General features: G+C 40.0%; 1 protein-coding gene across 3 annotated transcripts; it reads right to left on the bottom strand.

Moving 5' to 3' along the window:
• Nucleotides 1-3,295: 3,295 nt before the first annotated feature.
• LOC124869777 (nucleolin-like) lies at nucleotides 3,296-20,242 on the bottom strand. 3 transcript variants are annotated; one of them, XM_047367900.1, is made up of 13 exons: nucleotides 20,144-20,242; nucleotides 14,176-14,222; nucleotides 14,030-14,092; nucleotides 10,226-10,297; nucleotides 10,027-10,150; nucleotides 9,780-9,937; nucleotides 6,871-6,997; nucleotides 6,643-6,788; nucleotides 6,408-6,537; nucleotides 6,178-6,311; nucleotides 5,943-6,069; nucleotides 5,679-5,854; nucleotides 3,296-3,575 (listed from the first exon to the last, which is right to left on the bottom strand). In XM_047367900.1, exons 3-13 carry the CDS (start codon nucleotides 14,064-14,066, stop codon nucleotides 3,514-3,516), a joined length of 1,293 nt encoding a protein of 430 aa, XP_047223856.1. In that variant the 5' UTR covers nucleotides 14,067-14,092; nucleotides 14,176-14,222; nucleotides 20,144-20,242; the 3' UTR covers nucleotides 3,296-3,513. The 3 variants fall into 3 exon arrangements, with proteins under 3 accessions (XP_047223856.1, XP_047223854.1, XP_047223855.1); XM_047367898.1 differs by having other exon boundaries at nucleotides 14,176-14,227; nucleotides 20,144-20,232; XM_047367899.1 differs by having other exon boundaries at nucleotides 6,408-6,534; nucleotides 14,176-14,227; nucleotides 20,144-20,232.
• Nucleotides 20,243-20,577: the final 335 nt, after the last annotated feature.

Below are 20,577 nucleotides of genomic sequence, written 5' to 3'. Positions count from 1 at the left end.
TAAGGTCAGAGTTCATTGTTCAATAATAAGAAAGAAACTGGGGAACATGGCCTCCGGGAGCAAATTCCAAGTCCAAACTCCTTGCTGACCCAAAACATTATAGTGTACAGGCCTGTCTCACATTTACATAAAAACATCTTGATGATCCAAGACTTTTGAGAAAATATGGGGTGGACTGATGAGACAAAAATGAAACATTATGTGTGTCGTGGTAAATCTGACCAAAATACTAACACAGCATTTCAGAAACAAACCACTGATAGTCAAACATGGGGTGGTATTGTGAGGGTGTGGGTGCAGCTTTGATTCCTTAAGACCTGGACAACTTGCTATAATTGATGAAACCAGGAATTTTATTCTCCACCAGAAATGCCTACGTCCAGTCATCAGTACCGGACATTAAGCTCAATCACACTTTGGTTTTGCAGGAGGAAAATGATCCAAAGCACAGTAGCAAGCCCAGCTCTGAATGGCTCAAAAAACTAGATAACGTTTTGGTGTGGTCTAGACAAAGTCTGGATTTAAATCTAATTCAGATACTGTAGTACACGCTCCAAACCTCTTCATGTTGGCTGAATTAAAACATCTCTGCAAAGCAGACTGGCCATAATTCCTTAGCGGTGATGTTAAAACTCATTGCAAGTTATCACAAACTCTTGATGTCAGTTTTAGCTGCTAAGGGTGGCACATCCAATTTTCAGGTTTAGGGGGCAATTACATTTCCTAGAGGGCATGGATTGTTTGATTAGCTTTTTTCCTTAATGAATGAAATCATTTGAAAACTTTTTTGTGTTTACTCAAGTCTTTATTCAACATTAAGATCTGAAACCTTTGGGACAAAAAAAGCAAAAACAGAAGTGATCTATAAGGGAACAAATACTTTTTCACAGCACTGTAGGTAAATATGTGGTTCTACCTGAAGTTGCACATTATCATAGCATTAGCAGTTCTATCTTAATTCCAGCAGGTAGATACGCCAAACAGCCTGTTTATTCTGATGGTCATTGGTTCAGTACAGGTTAGATGCAGCTAACAGGACCTAAAAGTCCAATGTTTGTCATACTGGCTCATTTACCGTGAAAAGCAAAGTCCACACTGATTTTCAGTCCAGTTCCACTTCTAGTGAGACATTTTTTATTCTGCTCAGTCTGAGGTTGGTTCTTGTCACACAAACATCCACCGTTCATTCCCTGTGTACATAGAGCTTATACACATCTCTATCTTTTTTAATTTAAAGCTTGTATCAAAAACCTGTAGAACTGAGACATCCTACCACTAATGTGAGGTCCATTAGCTGGAATATTGAAGGTTGGGAGAGTCCTGTTAATACATTACATGGTCTAAAGTCAGAATGCAATACTTGCCCTCTCAGAGGTTTGTCATGTAAGTGTAAAATCCAAAGCCAGAGGGTAGTATTTTCCTTCGTAAGTCAACTGAACGTTCTGCTACCAGACTAGTTTCAGACAAATAAAGCCAATATGAATTTGTTTCAGGCCTCTTGTCTGGTACTTTTGTCTTACTATTATTTATGTACTTAAATTTGACAACTTTCAGTTAATAGGTCGGTAGGTACTTTGTTATCTGGAAAATCCAGATGTTTGTTAAAGAGCCTAATGGCTGCTAGAACAAATGACTTCCTGTAGCGTTCTGTCTCTAGCCTTTGAAGGACCAACCCAAAGCATGAAGTGGGTGGGAGGTGTAATTAAGTTTATGGAGCACTCTCAACTCTTTCACCTGCTGATCTATCAGTGCCCCTCATGTGGAGCTTGCCTTCCTGAACAGTTTATGTATCCTGTTCTTGTCTGCTGTGATGGCTGCCTCCCCCAGCAAACCATCACCAAAAACTAGCAACCAGGCCACCACACATAGGAGCAGAGTAGTGATCTACAGACGAGCAATGATCTCAGCAGTCTTTAAGACAATGGGCTTTGACCGTTGACGCGTTTTGTACAGCCTCTCTGAGTGAGCCAGTCCAGCTTACCGTCCGCCGTATTCCCAGGTACCTGTGGCTAGAAATGATCTCCATATCATCTCCTTGGATAGTTACTGGAGATGGTATTGACCTCCTGCCCCTAATGTCCCCAACCATTCACTTTGTTTATGTGATGTTAAGCATGAGATCGTGACTACACCAGTCCAAAGTCACCTATGGTTTGCCTAAACTCTGCTTCACATCCTCCTTGCACACACTCAACTACTGTATCGTCCGAGAATTTCTGAAGAAAGCAGCTCAGGGCTGTTGGAAATCAGGCCCGTCTTCACAAAGATTCTCAGAGTCCTCTCAAAGAGCTCCTATCTTAGCCCAAAAATCCCCGCCAAGGATTCCTAGCGACTCTGACTGAGGAGATGACAGAACTTCCCATCTCGGTGACGAGAAAATTGTCAGTATGACATCATGTTCAATACAGCAAATATTTCACCTCATTTACATCTTCCTTCTATCTATATAGTGCTTAGATTGTTGTACTGTATCTTGTATGTAAATATATTTTTTGAGTTTTTCCAAATGTATATTTTGACAGGATTTTTAGTCTGTAAACATTTAAATAGTTCTGTACTATACAATTTTTAATTCTGTTGACTTTTTATTCATGGTTATTTATTATAGTTTCTACTATTTATTTATCCTTCCTAATATTACCTCACTCGAGGTGCACTTTAACCTGTGCTGCTGCTGAAACCATTTATTTTCCCACTAGCGGGATGATGAGGTTAATCTTATCTCTATATTAATAACTGTATGATTGTCATAGAAGTTTATGTGCTCATTTACACAACTATTAAGGGGGTGGATCCCTGTGTATTCAAGCTGGCAGTGTTTTATTAATTCACTGATTGTCGGAGAATCTCTCCTTTTTCTCGGTCTTCCCACCATCTTCTCTGCTTAAGACATTCTTAAACACTAAAAGTCCTCCTCACTACACTTAACATTTCCTCACATCAGGAGCTCTGCTTTTTTAAATAACACTTATATTTGTAGGTTACCTTAACTTGGATTACTCTAATGTAAAGTAGTCACTGATTTTATGTAAAAATGGCCATAGAGAACCTTGGCCATTTTATAATGCCAGTGTTAATGAATATTCTAAAGCTGTAGGAAGTATTAGAAAATAATTCATTATTTTACTTTGTGGTCAAAAAGATGTGAGGGCCATTGCTTCTTTAGGAGATTTCAGCTACATGTTAAGCCTTTCTCATGCAACACCAGCCTGAGATTTAAAACTGAATCCATTCAGAAAAAAAGATGTTCTACAACTTTATTAAAAGTTTCACAAAAACACCAAAAACAGCTGGGTTGGTTTTAAATAAGTTTTTATCAATTGTAGAAAACTTTTATAGGTTAACGTTCATATATGGACAGTGAATGCTTTACAGTCCAGAACAGGACTTAACATTAAAAAAACAATCTGTTCAAATATATGTTACGGCTTCACTAAAAGCAGCTTTAAGGTGTTCAGGGAGAAGGTCTAAAACAGTAAAGAACATCCTGAGAAAAAAACCTTCCAGCAGAAGTTAATTTTGACTTTTCACTACTTCAGCAGCATGCCGGGATGTACCAGATCCATGTCCTTTACCTAAAAGAAAGACACGCCAAAAATGTGAATTTATAAACACATTTTATTTGCCTTTGAAAACACTGGAAATAACTACTTAATAACCAAACTTTATTATATAGTATATAACTAGACTACCAGTCACAGGTTTTAGATGCACTTTCCCCCTAAAAGGATCTCTTTATTTTCATGACTATTAACATTGTAGATTCTCACCAAAGGCAACAAAACTGTGAAGGAATACATGGAATTATATTGTAAACAAAAAGTGTGAAATAACTCTAAACATTTTTATATTTTAGATTCTTCAAAATAGCCACCCTTTGCCCTGATGACTGCTTTGCTCTCTTGGCATTCTCTCCATGAGCTTCATGAGATGGTCACCTGAAATGGTTTTCCAAAGAGTCTTGAAAGAAATTCCCAGACATTCATACAATTTATTGTTTGCTACATAATTCCATGTTTTCTTTCATGGTTTTGATGCCTTCAGTGAGAATCTACGTACAATGTAAATAGTCATAAACATAAAGAAAATTATTAAATGAGAAAGGCGTTCTAAAACGTTTGACTGGTAGAGTATATATCTACCCAGACAAAACAGCCCAATAGTTTTCTGCCCCCATTCCCTCAATAGATGACTTAATAGTTATGCAAAGACAAGCAGATTGATATGAATCAGACACAATATATTTTTAAACAGACCCAGTCTGGATCAGGAGGTTCTTTAATACTCTCAGAAACATAAAGCAGCAGTATGTAATCATATGTCTGATAAGATGCTTTCAAAAGGCGGATTTAGAAAATAACCAGGCAATACTTTTTTCTAAAACTGGGCCGATATTAATAACTAATATTTTTTTCCATCTTATAGCCGTATGCGTTTCGGGAGGGGGAGGGGTTGGTCATGTGATAGTGATGCAGCACAGAACTGTGGGTGTTCAACTGAAGCAGAGAAGCAATGTTGGCGGTGTGGTCGTTTTTTTACGGTGTTGAAAAGGTAGGAAAATATTGGTTATTGGCCATAACAGCAATATTAATACCACATATCGATATCAGCACATCTCTAATGATCAGTCATACTGTTGCACATCATAGGTGCTCTTTTGTACATTGCTTCTCTCTTGTATAAAATCCACATATGTAGTGATCTACTGTAAAATCTCTGCTACTGCCTCTTTTCCGCTCATGGTTTCACCACCACACGGCTACACCCTGCTCAACCTCGCTCTACTCACTATGAAACCTGTTGTATGTCCATTGTGGTGTGCTTCATAACCATGCGACATTATACTCCCGAGACACCATTAAGCTGCCACTGAATATTGCAATCTCCAATGATGCACAGGAAAGCCTGCACCTTATCGTTGCACCAATGGTTAGACTGGCTGGCTGCTTGAGAGGATTCCATGGCTTGACTGTATGGTAATAAGTTTGGAAAATGGCTGTTTTCTTGTTCACGTACTCATACAGCTGACCCACCCATGGCCAATCAGTGAACAGCAGAAAATGATCAGAAATAAAATGATCTAGAGACCAAAGACCACACTTATCACGGAGTTGGATATATACTCAAATTTTTGGCCAGTATAAAGATAATCATCCAAATATAAATCAATATAAAGTCATTTCTTTTTTTGAAATTCTGATATTTTTGTGTTTTAAAAAAGGAATAAGAAATAAATCGTGGAAACCCAAACTTTTTCTCATATTTAGTTTTCGTTTTTTCATATTTATTCAGACTTGAAAAATAATGTTCGCTTGCTGCCTAAAATATAATCACCCATAAAAGGTACCATGTTGAAGAGATTGTCTATTTGATTGACTGTGGTGTAAAAGCAGTTTGAGGCTGGTATGACTAGAAAACCTTTCTACAATGTAAATTCAGCTCATTTACTGTTGAATGATTTAATCTATACTGAATGTTTTGCCACTCATAAAAGCATACGGGAGAAAAACAGGGAAACGGACAGGCTTTTATTGATTTATGATCAGTTAATGAACATCTTCATATTAACATAACTGTTTCCCTTCACCTCAATCAAAGCAGAGTTACACATCTGAGAGTAGTGTTTTATAGTCAAACAGAACTTTTTGTTGGGTTAACAGTAATGAAGTCCAGTTTACCTTTGTGTTTCCTGCTTTGTTTGCCAGACGATGGCCCACTGGGAGGCTCAGCTGAACCTTCACCCTTGGACACTGCATAGGTTACAGTGACGTTGCTGCCATCTATCTCACAGTCCTCCATGTACGCTTTGGCAGCCTTGCAACATTCCTCGCTGTTGAATTCCACAAAACCAAACCTGAGGGGAAAATAATATAATAGCAAATAACAGAGCGATCAGAAACACATGGTACCACAGTCCATTGACACAACCATGAGAAACCAACCTTTTTGAATCTCCTGTGCTCTTATGCACTGCAACTCTTGCACTGATGGCTCCATCAAAAGCACTCTGAAGTGTTTCTGCAGTCGTCTTCTCAGCAAGGCCCACCACAAACAGGGTTTTCAGCTGGCCTAAACCAGAAAACTGTTTTTTACTTGCATGGTACTAGAGAATGTGTTTGATGAGACAGCCAGTCCGGAAGCACATTCAACCCATTCTATAAGATAAATCCCAAGTACCTCCAGCGTTCCTAGGCTGCAAACTGTTGCGACACATTTCAACTTTGGCTGCTTTGTTGCAGATCTTTAAGGTTTTGGAAAACTGCAGCGCTTTTTTAGCATGGGCCACCGTTGCAAACTCAACAAATGCAAATCTGCAGAGGATCAAAAACATTTGATCATTTGATGAGAGTTCTTAAGTCAGTTCTTTCTATAGTAAGTCAGAAAAGAAATGAAGTGAACGTACTTACCGTTTTGGTTTATCTTTCATTGGAGGTATCCTGATACGAACAGCTTTTTTAAAGACACACCTGAGGTGGGGTTCATTCACAGTTTCAGGCAGATGCTTTACAAATAAAATTTTATTTGAAGGAGCTGCTGCTGTTTGAACAAAGAAAATCTCTTTAATCGTCAATGAAATTTCAGGTGAGTTACAGAAAGGACAAACTTCAGCTAACAGATTTTATTTGACTGGCAGGGACTTACCCTTTGCTTTCTTACTGTCAGCTTTGGCAACCTCTCTTTGTCGTATGCGATCCACAATCAAATCCCGACCTTTAATCTGAGCCTTTTGTTTCTTCTTAAGCATTTCCTCAGCGATGGCTTTGTTTTTAAACTCCACAAAGGCAATGCTTTCAAAACATAAAAATGCCACAATGTAAAATCTGTTCCTCATCCAACATCAACATATGGCTTTTTTGTCCAAACCCTCACCCTTGAGTTGGGCCTTTAGCTCCACCAGGAAAGCGAACTGCGATGGCTCTTTGGAAAACCTTTCGGATGTCTTCCTGAGTCGCATCGTACGGTACATTCTTCAGAAAGAGACATCTGTTGTCTTTCACTGAGAAAACACAGAACATCAAGCGCACAATCTTTCACATGTACACACCTGATGGAAATCTTAAGACCAGGAAGGAAATTATAAGTGTTCACATTTTGTGCTGGTGGATCATAACCAGGTTGTAAGCAAAGAGTTTCAAAGTGCAAAAAGAACAGGAGCATGAGACAAAACAAAAACAGTGGATAGAAATAAACTTCATCCGCTGTCTGCAAATAAATCTGGCTGTCATGTCACTTTCTATCAGGCTTTCACAGTGTCATAACTCCTGTTGTCAAAGGTAAAATCGTTTCTTTGAACATGGCATCGTTGATGCATGAGCAAGACCTATTTTAACGTTCCTTCATTGCCGAGACTGGACACAGTAAGTCCATTATTTAAAATTTCCTGAAAGATCCTGAGGAGTATGGTACAAAATGGTGGTAAATCCCAAAGAGTCTCGCCTAAGCCAGAGGATCCTGTGGGCTGTTCTTTCAATGGGACATATGCAAAATTCCCGAGTCTGTAGGAGTGCAGAAAAGTTACTTTTAGTCTCTCCAGGTCTTGTGGAGATATCTTTATGTTCTGTTTGGGTCATATTTTTCAGTCCATTCAGTTTTCTCTATTACATTTTTTTAACTGTTATGTCACAGTCTTTGCTGTGGAACAACTAAACAAAGTCATGGATTTCTGGTTCCCAATTCAGTGAATCCGCCATTTTTATTTCTTGCTGACGCTGTAATTAGATAAGTCTAAATGTTCGGTTGTTGGGTGTATTAAAACACTTAATTCAGTAAGCCAGCATCAGAACCTCTTCAAAGTACCCAGTTACATTGTTTTTTTCATGGAAATATTCCCACATCAGTGGGGAAATTCTGAGCACCTTCAACAACCTCAACCAGTATCTAGAAGGATTTACTGAAAGACTTCATCTCATTACGGAGTCAGTTCCTTCTGGCTATGGAAACGACAGACGCAGCAAAGCGTTAAGCTGCAAATAACACTAAAATGATAAGAAACTATATTTTAGATATGAATTCATTGCGTGTTGATATGACGTCCTGCCATTGCTCTGACAGCAGTAGCATTGGGCCTTCTGCTTATGTTAGTGCTGTGCTGCTTTTAGCTCCTTCAGGGCAAAACACTACCAGTCAAACAGTTTGTCCTTTAATGGTTTTCTTTATATTTATGACCATTTACATTGTATGTAGATTCTCACGGAAGACATAAAAACTGTGAATGAACACAGATGGAATTATGAAGTAAACAAAAACTGTAAACGGCTGCCTACAATAAATTTTGTTTTATTAATCTATCAATATCTTCAAGTGATTAATCTAAACCACAAAGCTAATACATTTTCTTACAAAAATAGATTTTTTTTTTTATATATATACTTTTACATTTAATGCATATGACAAAATAAATAAACCAAAATTTACACTTTAAGGCAGGGGTCTCCAAAGTGCGGCCCGGGAGCCACTGACGGCCCTGGAAGGATTTTGTGTGGCCCCTGGCCACAGTTCAGGAGTCATACAAAGTTGACCTGCCTGCACAGGTGGTTGATGCTTTCTAAAATATTTCAGGGTTTCCAACATATAAATGCATTTTTCTTTTATCAGCCATGCTTTTTGCTTTCACTTTAATCTAATAGTAAACGGCCACAAACATTCAGTGTGTTTACTCAAAAGCAGAGTTGGGCACACCTATCCATTAAACTTGGCTAAACACAGCAAGCGCTAATGAACAAAGAGAGACCCATATCCAGTTTTTGTTGCTCTGCCACATGAATGTTTTAAGAAGAAAAGGTGAAAACAATTCTCCCAAAAAATGCAGGAAAGCTTTCTTTTACCATGGTATTTGAGCAAAATGTTTTTATTTATTTATGCATGTTGAATTTATTGTAGGTGGAACAAAAAATAAATAAATAAATCACAATTTACTTGATGTTTTTGGCCGCCGAGGAACATGGCAAAAAAGTTTAGACACCTCCGGTTTAAGGTTTGAAATTTATATATAAAGTGCTACCTCCTGTTATAAACGTTTTTATTATGTATTACTTAATATTAATGTTAATAATTCAGAGAAGAGTTTGGAATTTTAAGTATGATGAGATTGAACTGTAAATAAAACAAAACAGGCCTAAGTTCTGTCAGACTGCAAGTCCAAAGGCAGAAAAAGTTTGCTTCTATATCAGCACTTATTTAAACTGTAATAATGAAGACTGTAACACTTTAAGTAACATGCAAACGAGTTGTATTTATTAATGAATTATTTTCAGGTTTAAATTGGATTCATTTAGACATTATCTACACAAATACACTGATTGGATGAAGTAAAATTAACTGTCAGCTTCATAAAGTCTCCACAATAAGGCATGCAAGCACACCGTAAACGTCTATACTGTTGGATCATCAGCAGCTTGTGGATCTCATCTCTTCAGCTGCTCATTGTGCATGGTGCCTGTGCTGCTATGGTCCAAAAGAAATAGTTCCACAGAGTCCAAACCCTGGTTCATCGTTGCCTAGTTTGAAGTACTTCAAAACTTTTGAACAATTCGGCCTTTCAGCACTTTGAAACATTTTTACAACGCGGCTCATGTAACATTGAAGCAGATCCTTTATTCACCATGTTTGTTTTGAAACTGGCATGTTGCCAAGCAACAACTGAGAAATTCTGTGGTGGTATGCAGAGCGAACACAGCACTCCTGCTGGCTGCAGCCAGGGGACGCTCTGCCCAAAGCACTTTGGAGGAAGACTGTCATTACTCACATCAAAAAGCTTAAGACAATAAAAACTATTTTACCTTTCTTAGCTACAGGTGGAGCTTTCACCTTCCCTTGGTCGTTGCTTTTAACTTTTGCTTTAGCCATCTTCATCGGCTTATCAAGGATCTCCTCTCCATTCAATGCCAAAGCTTTGGTCAGGTCAATATCTGAGGCCATATCTACAAACGCATGAGTCCTACAAAACATGAACCATTCCCTTTAAGCATCAGCAGCATAAAAAAACCTCAAAAACAAAGCTAATTGTGAACATCTCAACACACTCACTTGGACCTTCCCAATCGGATGTCCTGAAACAGCAGATTTTGCATCGTGAAGTATTTTGCCAGAGAATTTCTGATTTCCTCCGACGTTTTGGTGTTGTTGAGGTTGCCAACAAAAAGACAGAAACCTGCAGTGAAATGTGTGGGGCACCATTAACAAAAGAAGCAACAGTTTGGTTGTCCACCATAGAATGAGTTCATACCATCATTGCTGGGTTTGGCTTTCTTTGATGGGGAAGAGTCAGAGGTGGGCTCTGCTTTCCGCTTCCCATTTACTGCAAGACAGAAAGTTGGTTCAGTTTTTAACAGCCAGTGGGAAACCGGTAACCAACACAACTGTTAATGCAATAACAGTACAGTTTCCAAACTAATCAATTAAATGCATCTGGAAAAAATACAAACCATTAATGATCTATAATTCCTCCAATTATTTCACTACTCCAAACTTCCAGAAACAGAAAACGGATGATATTAGCTTGATTGGCCATGGCCACTAGTGACCAGAAACAAAAACACAAAGTTCAGACGGGCGACCAGGAGGTCGTCCCGTGCAGGCATAAAGTTCAGGAGGAGTCCAGGACCCGCTACTCAGAGGCCTGATCAGCCGGCGATGGCGGCGAAGACCTGAAGACCGACAGAGACGTAGAGACCTGGGCGGCCAATGGGAACATGCAGGTTGGTCAGAAGGCCGGCCATGGAAGTAGAGGGCCCTCCAGAAACTCGGTGGAACTTCGGAGGCTTGGAGTCAGACTGTGCGTCGGTTTGCCCTGGAACACAGTCAGTGGGTCCAGGAGCCAGAATCAGAGGTAGTCTGTCTTCGGGCCCCTCTGGAACCGGTAATAGAGGCGGTCCGTCCTCGGGCCCCTCTGGAACCGGTAATAGAGGCGGTCCATCCTCGGGCCCCTCTGGAAACTCTGCAGCAGGCTGTAGACCTGGCATGGACTGCTCAACAGCAACTGCATCAGAAGCACTCTGGAGACATGATGTGGCTCTTGTGGCTTGGTGTGGGTGAAGGTGGACGGCAGTAAAACTGCCTTACTGCCTCTCATAATCCTCCTCCATCTGCCTGATTCTCTCCCTAGGCTCAGGAGAGGAATACAGGAGATAGGTCCTCCTGAAGCTCTTTATCTGGCGAGCATAAAACCTTAAACGCTGCTCCAGCGCCTCAGGTGCTGCCTCAGAACACCGGGCTGGAGCAAGTGAAGACGGCATGGGCAGAGCTGCAGCGAGCCTGGGAGAACGTGCTGTGGCAGACGAAGACGTGGGATTACTCACTGCAACCCTCACGTCAGCGGGCATAGAAACCACCTCTTCACCAGCCGAACCACAGGAAGGTGCCCCGCGCCGGCGTTTCTTGCGGCGGGAGGAGGACGTGGGCTTCACTGCCGTATGAAGAGAAGGAGAAGAACGGCGACGAAGGGGACATGTCCCCGGACATGGAATTGCCAACCTGGATCCGTGAAAAAAAGGCGACTGCGGCACAGACAGCCCTGCAGAACGGCGCAGCGTCTTCTCCGCCTCCCGAGACAGGAAGGTAAAGAGGTCCATGGAGCTAGCCTGATGCTCATCCGCGAGGTCCATCGTAGGCGGAAACATTCTGTCAGGATTAGTGCAGGACCCCAGAATACAGACAAGCAGCCAGTATGAAGGTAAGTGAAAAAAGGTTTAATTAACAAAAAATTAACTCAGGAAGAGGCAGGAACAAAACAATAAACAGGCAAGCAAGACAGGCATGGCATGATCCGAAAAACAAGACATGAGCATGATCGAGAAAATTTTTCCGCGAGGAATAAACAGAACAGAGGTGTATATATGGAGCGTGAACCAGGTGAAGCAAGGAGACAGATTTGCTAGTGCAGGTGAACCGAATAAAGTTGATTAACAAAGGAGAGAACAAAACGTGACTGGAGCAAAACAGAGACTCTTGAATACAAACTAACAGAAACTAGAAAAACATGAAAGTAAAGCATAAACAGATCCAAAAACCAAACTTGACAAAACATGAACTAGAAGACAAAAACTAAAGCATGACCAGGAAAATAATAAACAGAAGCATGATTCAAAACTTCAACTGTGAATAAGACCAACAAAACCCAAAAGCACCCACAAATCATAACAGGTTAACCTCTGAAACTGAATTAAATGTACTTCTAATTTAGAGAAAGTTTGTAATTTGTCCCAGAACTTTAATAATTAAAGATGTGTCCTGTGTAAGAATAGTAACCAAACATGTTGCACAGCGGCAGCACAATAACTGCTCCATTCAAACATTAAACCAAGGAATAATCCACAGTCCTGGGTAGTTGTGACTGCTTTAATCTAAAATCTCAGACCATCAATATTTTAACTTCCTCTCTCTGCCTCCAGACTCTTATGTTCCACGTTTAGATTGTATATTTTCACTAAGGTCTGCAGGGGTTTCTGTGTATTTGAAAGACAAAAACTCAGTAAAACAAGGTGCCAGATTGAATGACTGTTTTGCAAACAAAAAGACAAAAGTCCTGTCATGTCATTTAAAGGCAACAGAAAATATGAACTGCAGAGAAAAATAAATGTGAGATGACTGGAATATTCAAACACTGGGGAATGTTTAGCATCCTCCCACTACAAAGATTCCTACCACCCTATCTGGGCCGATGCTCTGGGAATTCTGATTTAGTCCTGGTTCCTGCAGTGGAAATGCACCTCATCTTCTATGAAATGTTGAGATATATCTGCAGGTTATTAGGGCTCAGAAAGAGTAAGACCTTCAGTAGATAACAGAAAGAAGGGCTGTATTACAGCAAAGCTTCTCTGTTTTATCCTTTTTATCATCCTGTTTTGAAGCAAGCTGGATGTGGAAATATGGGAAGCCATTTGGAAATCTCAGAGTTAAGGTATGGATCTACACTGCCTGGGATGCACACAGAGGGGCTGATGTTTTAGTAATGACTGATTGTAAAGGTAGTTCAAATGTCAACTAGGTCAATTGTTCTTTGTTTTACAATAATAAAATGCAATTTTACAGCGACTGCTCTCTCCCATATAGGCTGACACCTGTGCTGTCACGTGACAATGGCTAGAAAAGTATATTTTGAATTCTGTTTCATTGTCTTTTTATATTATTTCCTGAAGAGAAATCAGACTCAGCTTACATTGGGATTGGCAAGTCGAACATTTACAAAAACCAGAGAAAACAAAAACAAGAACCAGCAGAGCTACAAACACTCAACCCCACTCCTTCCTTGCAGCGGCTCATCTAAACAAATCATGGCTGTGAATCATAGCAGCAAGCTGCTATTGGAGGGATAAAACTCCAGTAACATAGCAAGTAGGTCTGAGGAGGAGACCTTGTGACCCTCTGTAGTTGAAAAGGAAAAAAGGCGAAGTGTTGTTCAGCAGTGGAGTAGTTAGCAGCTCTGAGTAATAATAAAACCTGTAAGGTTGATCAATACTAATTTAAATGAAGAATCTTGTCTTAAAACTAAGGCCTGACAAGTTGACTAGAAACTAGTCAGAAAGCATGGCAAACTAACCTGACCATCAAAAGGAAACCTGATGCAAAAATCCCCAGAAGCAGAACAACTGAACGGGAAAAACATGTTTTACTGGACCAGAACCCAGTTTCTAACATGTTCAGCATCCTTCTGTGTGGCAGAAAGAGCTACATTTACAGCTACAGATACATTTTATTCCAACATGGACCTACATGTTTGAATGTAGATTGCCTACTGCATCAACTATACAGTAGGAAATAGCAGAATTCCTGTTTGTATTATCATTAATAGTGGCGTTATTATTAATGTTGTTGTTTTTATTGTGTGTCTACGTACTTCTATTTGTTGCTGTACATTTACTAAAGTCATTTTATTTAAAGAACCCTTTGCAATTTTTCTCTCATTAATAAAAATTGTGCTTTTCTTGTTTTCTTGCAATTGTATTAAGATTGAAATTTAAGTATCATGACAACAGCATTACTAAACCAGCTCATAATATCTATCACTGTCAAATGCTACAAATCACAGTACCTTTCTTATCTCCTCTCTCCTCCTGGTGCCTCTCCATTTCTGTGTTCTCTTCTGGTCGCCCATCTGATACAGTTAAATTATTATTATTATTCAACTGAAAAGACATGAATATACTTCATATCAAACATTTAAATAAAATAACCTACCATTATTACATGTGTCCTCTTTATTTATGTTGCTGGTTTGTCTTTTTCTATTCTTAAAATAAAAAGGAGAAAGTTATGAGTCTGCATAGCCTGTACATCAGTTTAAATCAGATTTTATTAAAAAGTCCAAGTTGATGTATTTAAATCTAACACATAAAAGTTGCAAATGTTCTCACAAAAAAATAAACAAACAAAAAAACCATTCAATCAATTACATTTTTTTTCACTTTTAACTTAAAAATACTTCTATTTTCTAAGTGTTGGATTCATATCCGTCAACACCAACAAGCCCAGGAACCCAGAAATATTCCCTTTGAGTTTGAAAAACGATGAAGCTACAAGGCCTTGAAAAGTATTTATTCCCCTTGATTTATTTATGGTGAATTGTTAATCTTTTCCTCACATTAGAACTATGTTATGTGATAAACTAACACAAGGCAGTGCAAACTTCTGAAGTGGAAAGAAAATAATGCATGGTTTTGTTTTTGTTGTGCAAATGAAACCCTGAAAAGGTTTGCCGTGCATTTGTATGGCGCCCTTTACTCCAATACCCCTAAATTAAATTAAATGTTGCCTACTGCCTTCAGAAGCCTTAAAAATCTCCAACTGCTGTTTGTTGGAGAACATTAGAAACAAATGTCATCATGACCTCCAAGGAACGCAGCAGACAAGTCAGGGAGAAAGTTGTAAAGAAGTTAAAAGCAGAGTTAGGTTAGAAAACAACATCCCAATCTTTGAACATCTCACAGAGCTCTGTTCAAGAGCATGGTACCACTGCAAACCTACCAAGAAGTGACCATCCACCTAAGCTAACAAGTCGCACAAGAAGAGTATTACTCAGAGAAGCAGCCAAAAGGCCCATGGTAACTCAGGAGCTTCAGAGATTCACATCTCAGGCAAAAGAATCTGTTCACAAAGCAACTATTAGATCTGCACAAATCTGGTCTTTTTGGAAGAGTAACAAGAAGGAGAAAACCACCATTAAAAGACAGAAGTAATTAGAGAGAGTTAAGTTTGTTTGCATGTAGAGGACACGTTAAACATGTAGATGAGAAACTCTGGTTAGTTGAGACCAACTTGCAAAATACTACATATGGGTGGAAAAGTAATACTGTACTTCACCCTGAACACACCACCCCTATGATAAAACATTATGGTGGCAGCAGTAAGCTGTCCGGGTGCTTTTCTTCAGCAAGGACAGAGAAGCTGTTCAGAGCTGATGGAAAAATGGATGGCGCTAGGTACAGGTCAACCCTGGAAGACAACCAGTAAGAGGCTGCAAGAGACTTGAAGCTGGGATGAAGGCTAACGTTCCAGCAAGACCAGAACCCTAAACATCAAGGCAGGGCTACAAAGGAATGGTTGAGATCAAATCGTAGAGACACCAAGTTTGGGGACATTTGCAGGGTGTGCCTTGCCATGTATAGACAAAAACAACTGACGGACAGATGGGTGGGTGGATGGATGGATGGGTGGATGGATAAAAAAGCCAGGACAAAGGCCACGACCTGTGGCAACTTGAAAATAAATGTTCACAGACACTCTCCATCCAATTCAACGAACACTGAGGTATTTTTCAAAAACATGGACAAAAATTTCAGTCTCTGCATTAGAGCAGTAAAATATATAGCATGGCAATCACTGTTGCAATATCACTTTGTGCAATATTGCAATTGAGGACTGATTGGGTGCAATATTTGGTAAGATATTTTAAGTGTCAGGCATTGCTGTAGAGTGATAATATCTTTGACCAGATAGATGGATTCTAAAGCCATTAATGCTCAGACCAGCTTTTATCTTTAGGGGCTGAGATTATACAGCTCATGCAGAGTGGTGCGGACATTTTATAATGGTAAAGAAAGAAAATTGTCAGGAAAAGGCTGGTTAATCATAACAAATGTCATCACAATTTTCAGCAATAGTATCACAATTAATTATTTTCCTGATATCATGCAGCCCTAATCTGAATATGCAAAGCTTGCAGAGAGATCACCATAAAGGTTTTTCTACAAAGTACTGACATAGGGAGGCTCAGTACAGATGCACCGCATACTCTTTAGATTTCATTAGTAAAACATTTTGAAATGCATGTTTAGTTTTCCTTCAACTTTACAATTATGCACTGCTTTTTGTTGGTCTATCACATAAACTCCTGATAAAAAACACATTGAATATTGTGGTTGTAATTTAGCAAAATGTGAAACACGTAGAAGTAACAATGTGTTCGCAAGGCACTGTGATTCTAACAATATCTTTCTTTGATTCAAAGTGCTTATGCTGGATACTTGTGTTAATGCACTGCTCGAGTCTAATTCCCACTCTAGACTCCTCTATCCATGTTAAAACTGCCAATAAGGACCGCTAAAAGCACCCCAGTTTGAACTGTTCAATTACCATTCATTCTTTGACCATATACTGGTCCTTCTCAAAATATTAGCATATTGTGATAAAGTTCATTATTTTCCATAATGTCATGATGAAAATTTAACATTCATATATTTTAGATTCATTGCACACTAACTGAAATATTTCAGGTCTTTTATTGTCTTAATACGGATGATTTTGGCATACAGCTCATGAAAACCCAAAATTCCTATCTCACAAAATTAGCATATCATTAAAAGGGTCTCTAAACGAGCTATGAACCTAATCATCTGAATCAACGAGTTAACTCTAAACACCTGCAAAAGATTCCTGAGGCCTTTAAAACTCCCAGCCTGGTTCATCACTCAAAACCCCAATCATGGGTAAGACTGCCGACCTGACTGCTGTCCAGAAGGCCACTATTGACACCCTCAAGCAAGAGGGTAAGACACAGAAAGAAATTTCTGAACAAATAGGCTGTTCCCAGAGTGCTGTATCAAGGCACCTCAGTGGGAAGTCTGTGGGAAGGAAAAGGTGTGGCAGAAAACGCTGCACAACGAGAAGAGGTAACCGGACCCTGAGGAAGATTGTGGAGAAGGGCCGATTCCAGACCTTGGGGGACCTGCGGAAGCAGTGGACTGAGTCTGGAGTAGAAACATCCAGGAAATGGGCTACAGGTGCCGCATTCCCCAGGTCAAGCCACTTTTGAACCAGAAACAGCGGCAGAAGCACCTGACCTGGGCTACAGAGAAGCAGCACTGGACTGTTGCTCAGTGGTCCAAAGTACTTTTTTCGGATGAAAGCAAATTCTGCATGTCATTCGGAAATCAAGGTGCCAGAGTCTGGAGGAAGACTGGGGAGAAGGAAATGCCAAAATGCCAGAAGTCCAGTGTCAAGTACCCACAGTCAGTGATGGTCTGGGGTGTCGTGTCAGCTGCTGGTGTTGGTCCACTGTGTTTTATCAAGGGCAGGGTCAATGCAGCTAGCTATCAGGGGATTTTGGAGCACTTCATGCTTCCATCTGCTGAAAAGCCTTATAGAGATGAAGATTTCATTTTTCAGCACCTGCTCACAGTGCCAAAACCACTGGTAAATGGTTTACTGACCATGGTATCACTGTGCTCAATTGGCCTGCCAACTCTCCTGACCTGAACCCCATAGAGAATCTGTGGGATATTGTGAAGAGAACGTTGAAAGACTCAAGACCCAACACTCTGGATGAGCTAAAGGCCGCTATCGAAGCATCCTGGGCCTCCATAAGACCTCAGCAGTGTCACAGGCTGATTGCCTCCATGCCACGCCGCATTGAAGCAGTCATTTCTTTTATTGGTCGGATGAAATATGCTAATTTTGTGAGATAGGAATTTTGGGTTTTTATGAGCTGTATGCCAAAATCATCCGTATTAAGACAATAAAAGACCTGAAATATTTCAGTTAGTGTGCAATGAATCTAAAATATATGAATGTCAAATTTTCATCATTACATTATGGAAAATAATGAACTTTATCACAATATGCTAATATTTTGAGAAGGACCTGTATTCTAATCTAGAATAATAATTTGGTCAGGTCAAGAACACTACAGACCAAAGGTTTGGACACACCTTCTCATTCAAAGAGTTGTCTTTATTTTCATGACTATGAATATTGTAGATTCACACTGAAGGCATCAAAACTATGAATTAACACATGTGGAATTATATACTGAACAAAACAGTGTGAAACAACTGAAAATATGTCTTATATTCTAGGTTCTTCAAAGTAGCCACCTTTTGCTTTGATTACTGCTCCGCACACTCTTGGCATTCTGTTGATGAGTTTCAAGAGGTAGTCACCTGAAATGGTTTTCCAATAGTCTTGAAGGAGTTCCCAGAGATGCTTAGCACTTGTTGGCCCTTTTGCCTTCACTCTGCGGTCCAGCTCACCCCAAACCATCTCAATTGGGTTTATGTCCGGTGACTGTGGAGGCCAGGTCATCTGGCGCAGCACCCCATCACTCTCCTTCTTGGTCAAATAGCCCTTACACAGCCTGGAGGTGTGTTTGGGGTCATTGTCCTGTTGAAAAATAAATGACGGTCCAACTAAATGCAAACCGGATGGAATAGCATGCAGCTGCAAGGTGCTGTGGTAGCCATGCTGGTTCAGTATGCCTTCAATTTTGAATAAATCCCCAACAGTGTCACCAGCAAAGCACCCCCACACCATCACACCTCCTCCTCCATGCTTCACGGTGGGAACCAAGCATGTAGAGTCCATCCGTTCACCTCTTCTGCACCACACAAAGACACGGTGGTTGGACCAAAGATCTCGAACTTGGACTCATCAGACCAAAGCACAGATTTCCACTGGTCTAATGTCCATTCCTTGTGTTCTTTCCTTGTGTCCCAAACAAGTCTCTTCTGCTTGTTGCCTGTCCTCAGCAGTGGTTTCCTAGCAGCTATTTTACCATGAAGGCCTGATTCATACAGTCTCCTCTTAACAGTTGTTCTAGAGATGTCTGCTGCTAGAACTCTGTGTGGCATTGACCTGTTCTCTAATCTGAGCTGCTGTTAACCTGCGATTTCTGAGGCTGGTGACTCGGATGAACTTATCGTCCGCAGCAGAGGTGACTCTTGGTCTTCCTTTCCTGGGGCGGTCCTCATGTGAGCCAGTTTCTTTGTAGCGCTTGATGGTTTTTGCGACTGCACTTGGGGACACTTTCAAAGTTTCCCCAGTTCGGACTGACTGACCTTCATTTCTTAAAGTAATGATGGCCACTCGTTTTTCTTTACTTAGCTGCTTTTTTCTTGCCATAATGCAAATTCTAACAGTCTATTCAGAAGGACTATCAGCTGTGTACTGTATCCACCTCTTGCACAACACAACTGATGGTCCCAACCCCATTTATAAGGCTTGAAATCCCACTTATTAAACCTGACAGGGCACACCTGTGAAGTGAAAACCGTTTCAGGTGACGACCTCTTGAAGCTCATCAACAGAATGCCAAGAGTGTGTGGAGCAGTAATCAAAGCAAAAGGTGGCTACTTTGAAGAACCTAGAATATAAGACATATTTTCAGTTGTTTCACACTTTTTTGTTCAGTATATAATTCCACATGTGTTAATTCATAGTTTTGATGCCTTCAGTGTGAAGCTACAATATTCATAGTCATGAAAATAAAGAAAACTGTTTGAATGAGAAGGTGTGTCCAAACTTTTGGTCTGTACTGTATGTTACCAACAGTAATTGTGCCACCACCTCGGTCGGTATGGTAATTTGTTCCGTCATTCTGAATATTTTGCTAACACGTTTCATAATACTTGAAGTCTTCTCTGTAGGTGTTTTAGTGAGTGCATCTCAAATTGAGACCCATCAACGTACCAGTTCAACTGACAGAACACCAGTAATGATAAGGCTATACCCAGTAAAAATCTACATTTAACGGCTTAGGAAAATTTGAATTACATCCAAGAAAGTGCTTTCACACAAGTTAAGCTAAGCTGCTAACTAACAAGCTAACTAGCTTATTAGTTAGCAGCAAATTAAACCAAGCAATGGTTAGCTTACACTATCGACTTAAAACACCTTCAGCTGTAGTTAGTATAAACATAAATGCTATTCTTACTTGTATCTTTGCCATGTTATTTTCTAACAGAGAGCGTAATCACGGACATGTGCAGATAAACAAACGTGTGGTCAGTCGTACGTCCACATGCTACCCAGTGCGCATGTGTGAAGGCACTCTACGGATGCCCGTAGGGAGAGCGCGCTGTTTAGGTATGTTTGCGAAGACTACCGCTGAATAGTTAGTGAAGTTATCTTCTTATAAGAAACTTCGACGTTATGAACGCTTACTCGGTAAATATCTGTAGCATAGAATGGTTTATAACAGTCTGCTTTTAAACTAATAATTCCTCAAATATCTTACTCTAACAGTTTGCCACGTAGCCTTAGCTTGAGTCTAATAGTCTATCAATGTATTCACCATCCTGTCTATACATAAACTATCCGGGTACATTCAACCGTGTTAGCTTCCCTCACAGACATACAGAGTGTCAG

The sequence above is a fragment of the Girardinichthys multiradiatus genome, chromosome 6, assembly GCF_021462225.1.
Source record: "Girardinichthys multiradiatus isolate DD_20200921_A chromosome 6, DD_fGirMul_XY1, whole genome shotgun sequence".
NCBI lineage: Eukaryota > Metazoa > Chordata > Actinopteri > Cyprinodontiformes > Goodeidae > Girardinichthys > Girardinichthys multiradiatus.
The sequence above is the reverse complement of the archived record's forward strand: the minus strand, read 5'-3'. Positions and strand labels throughout refer to the sequence as shown.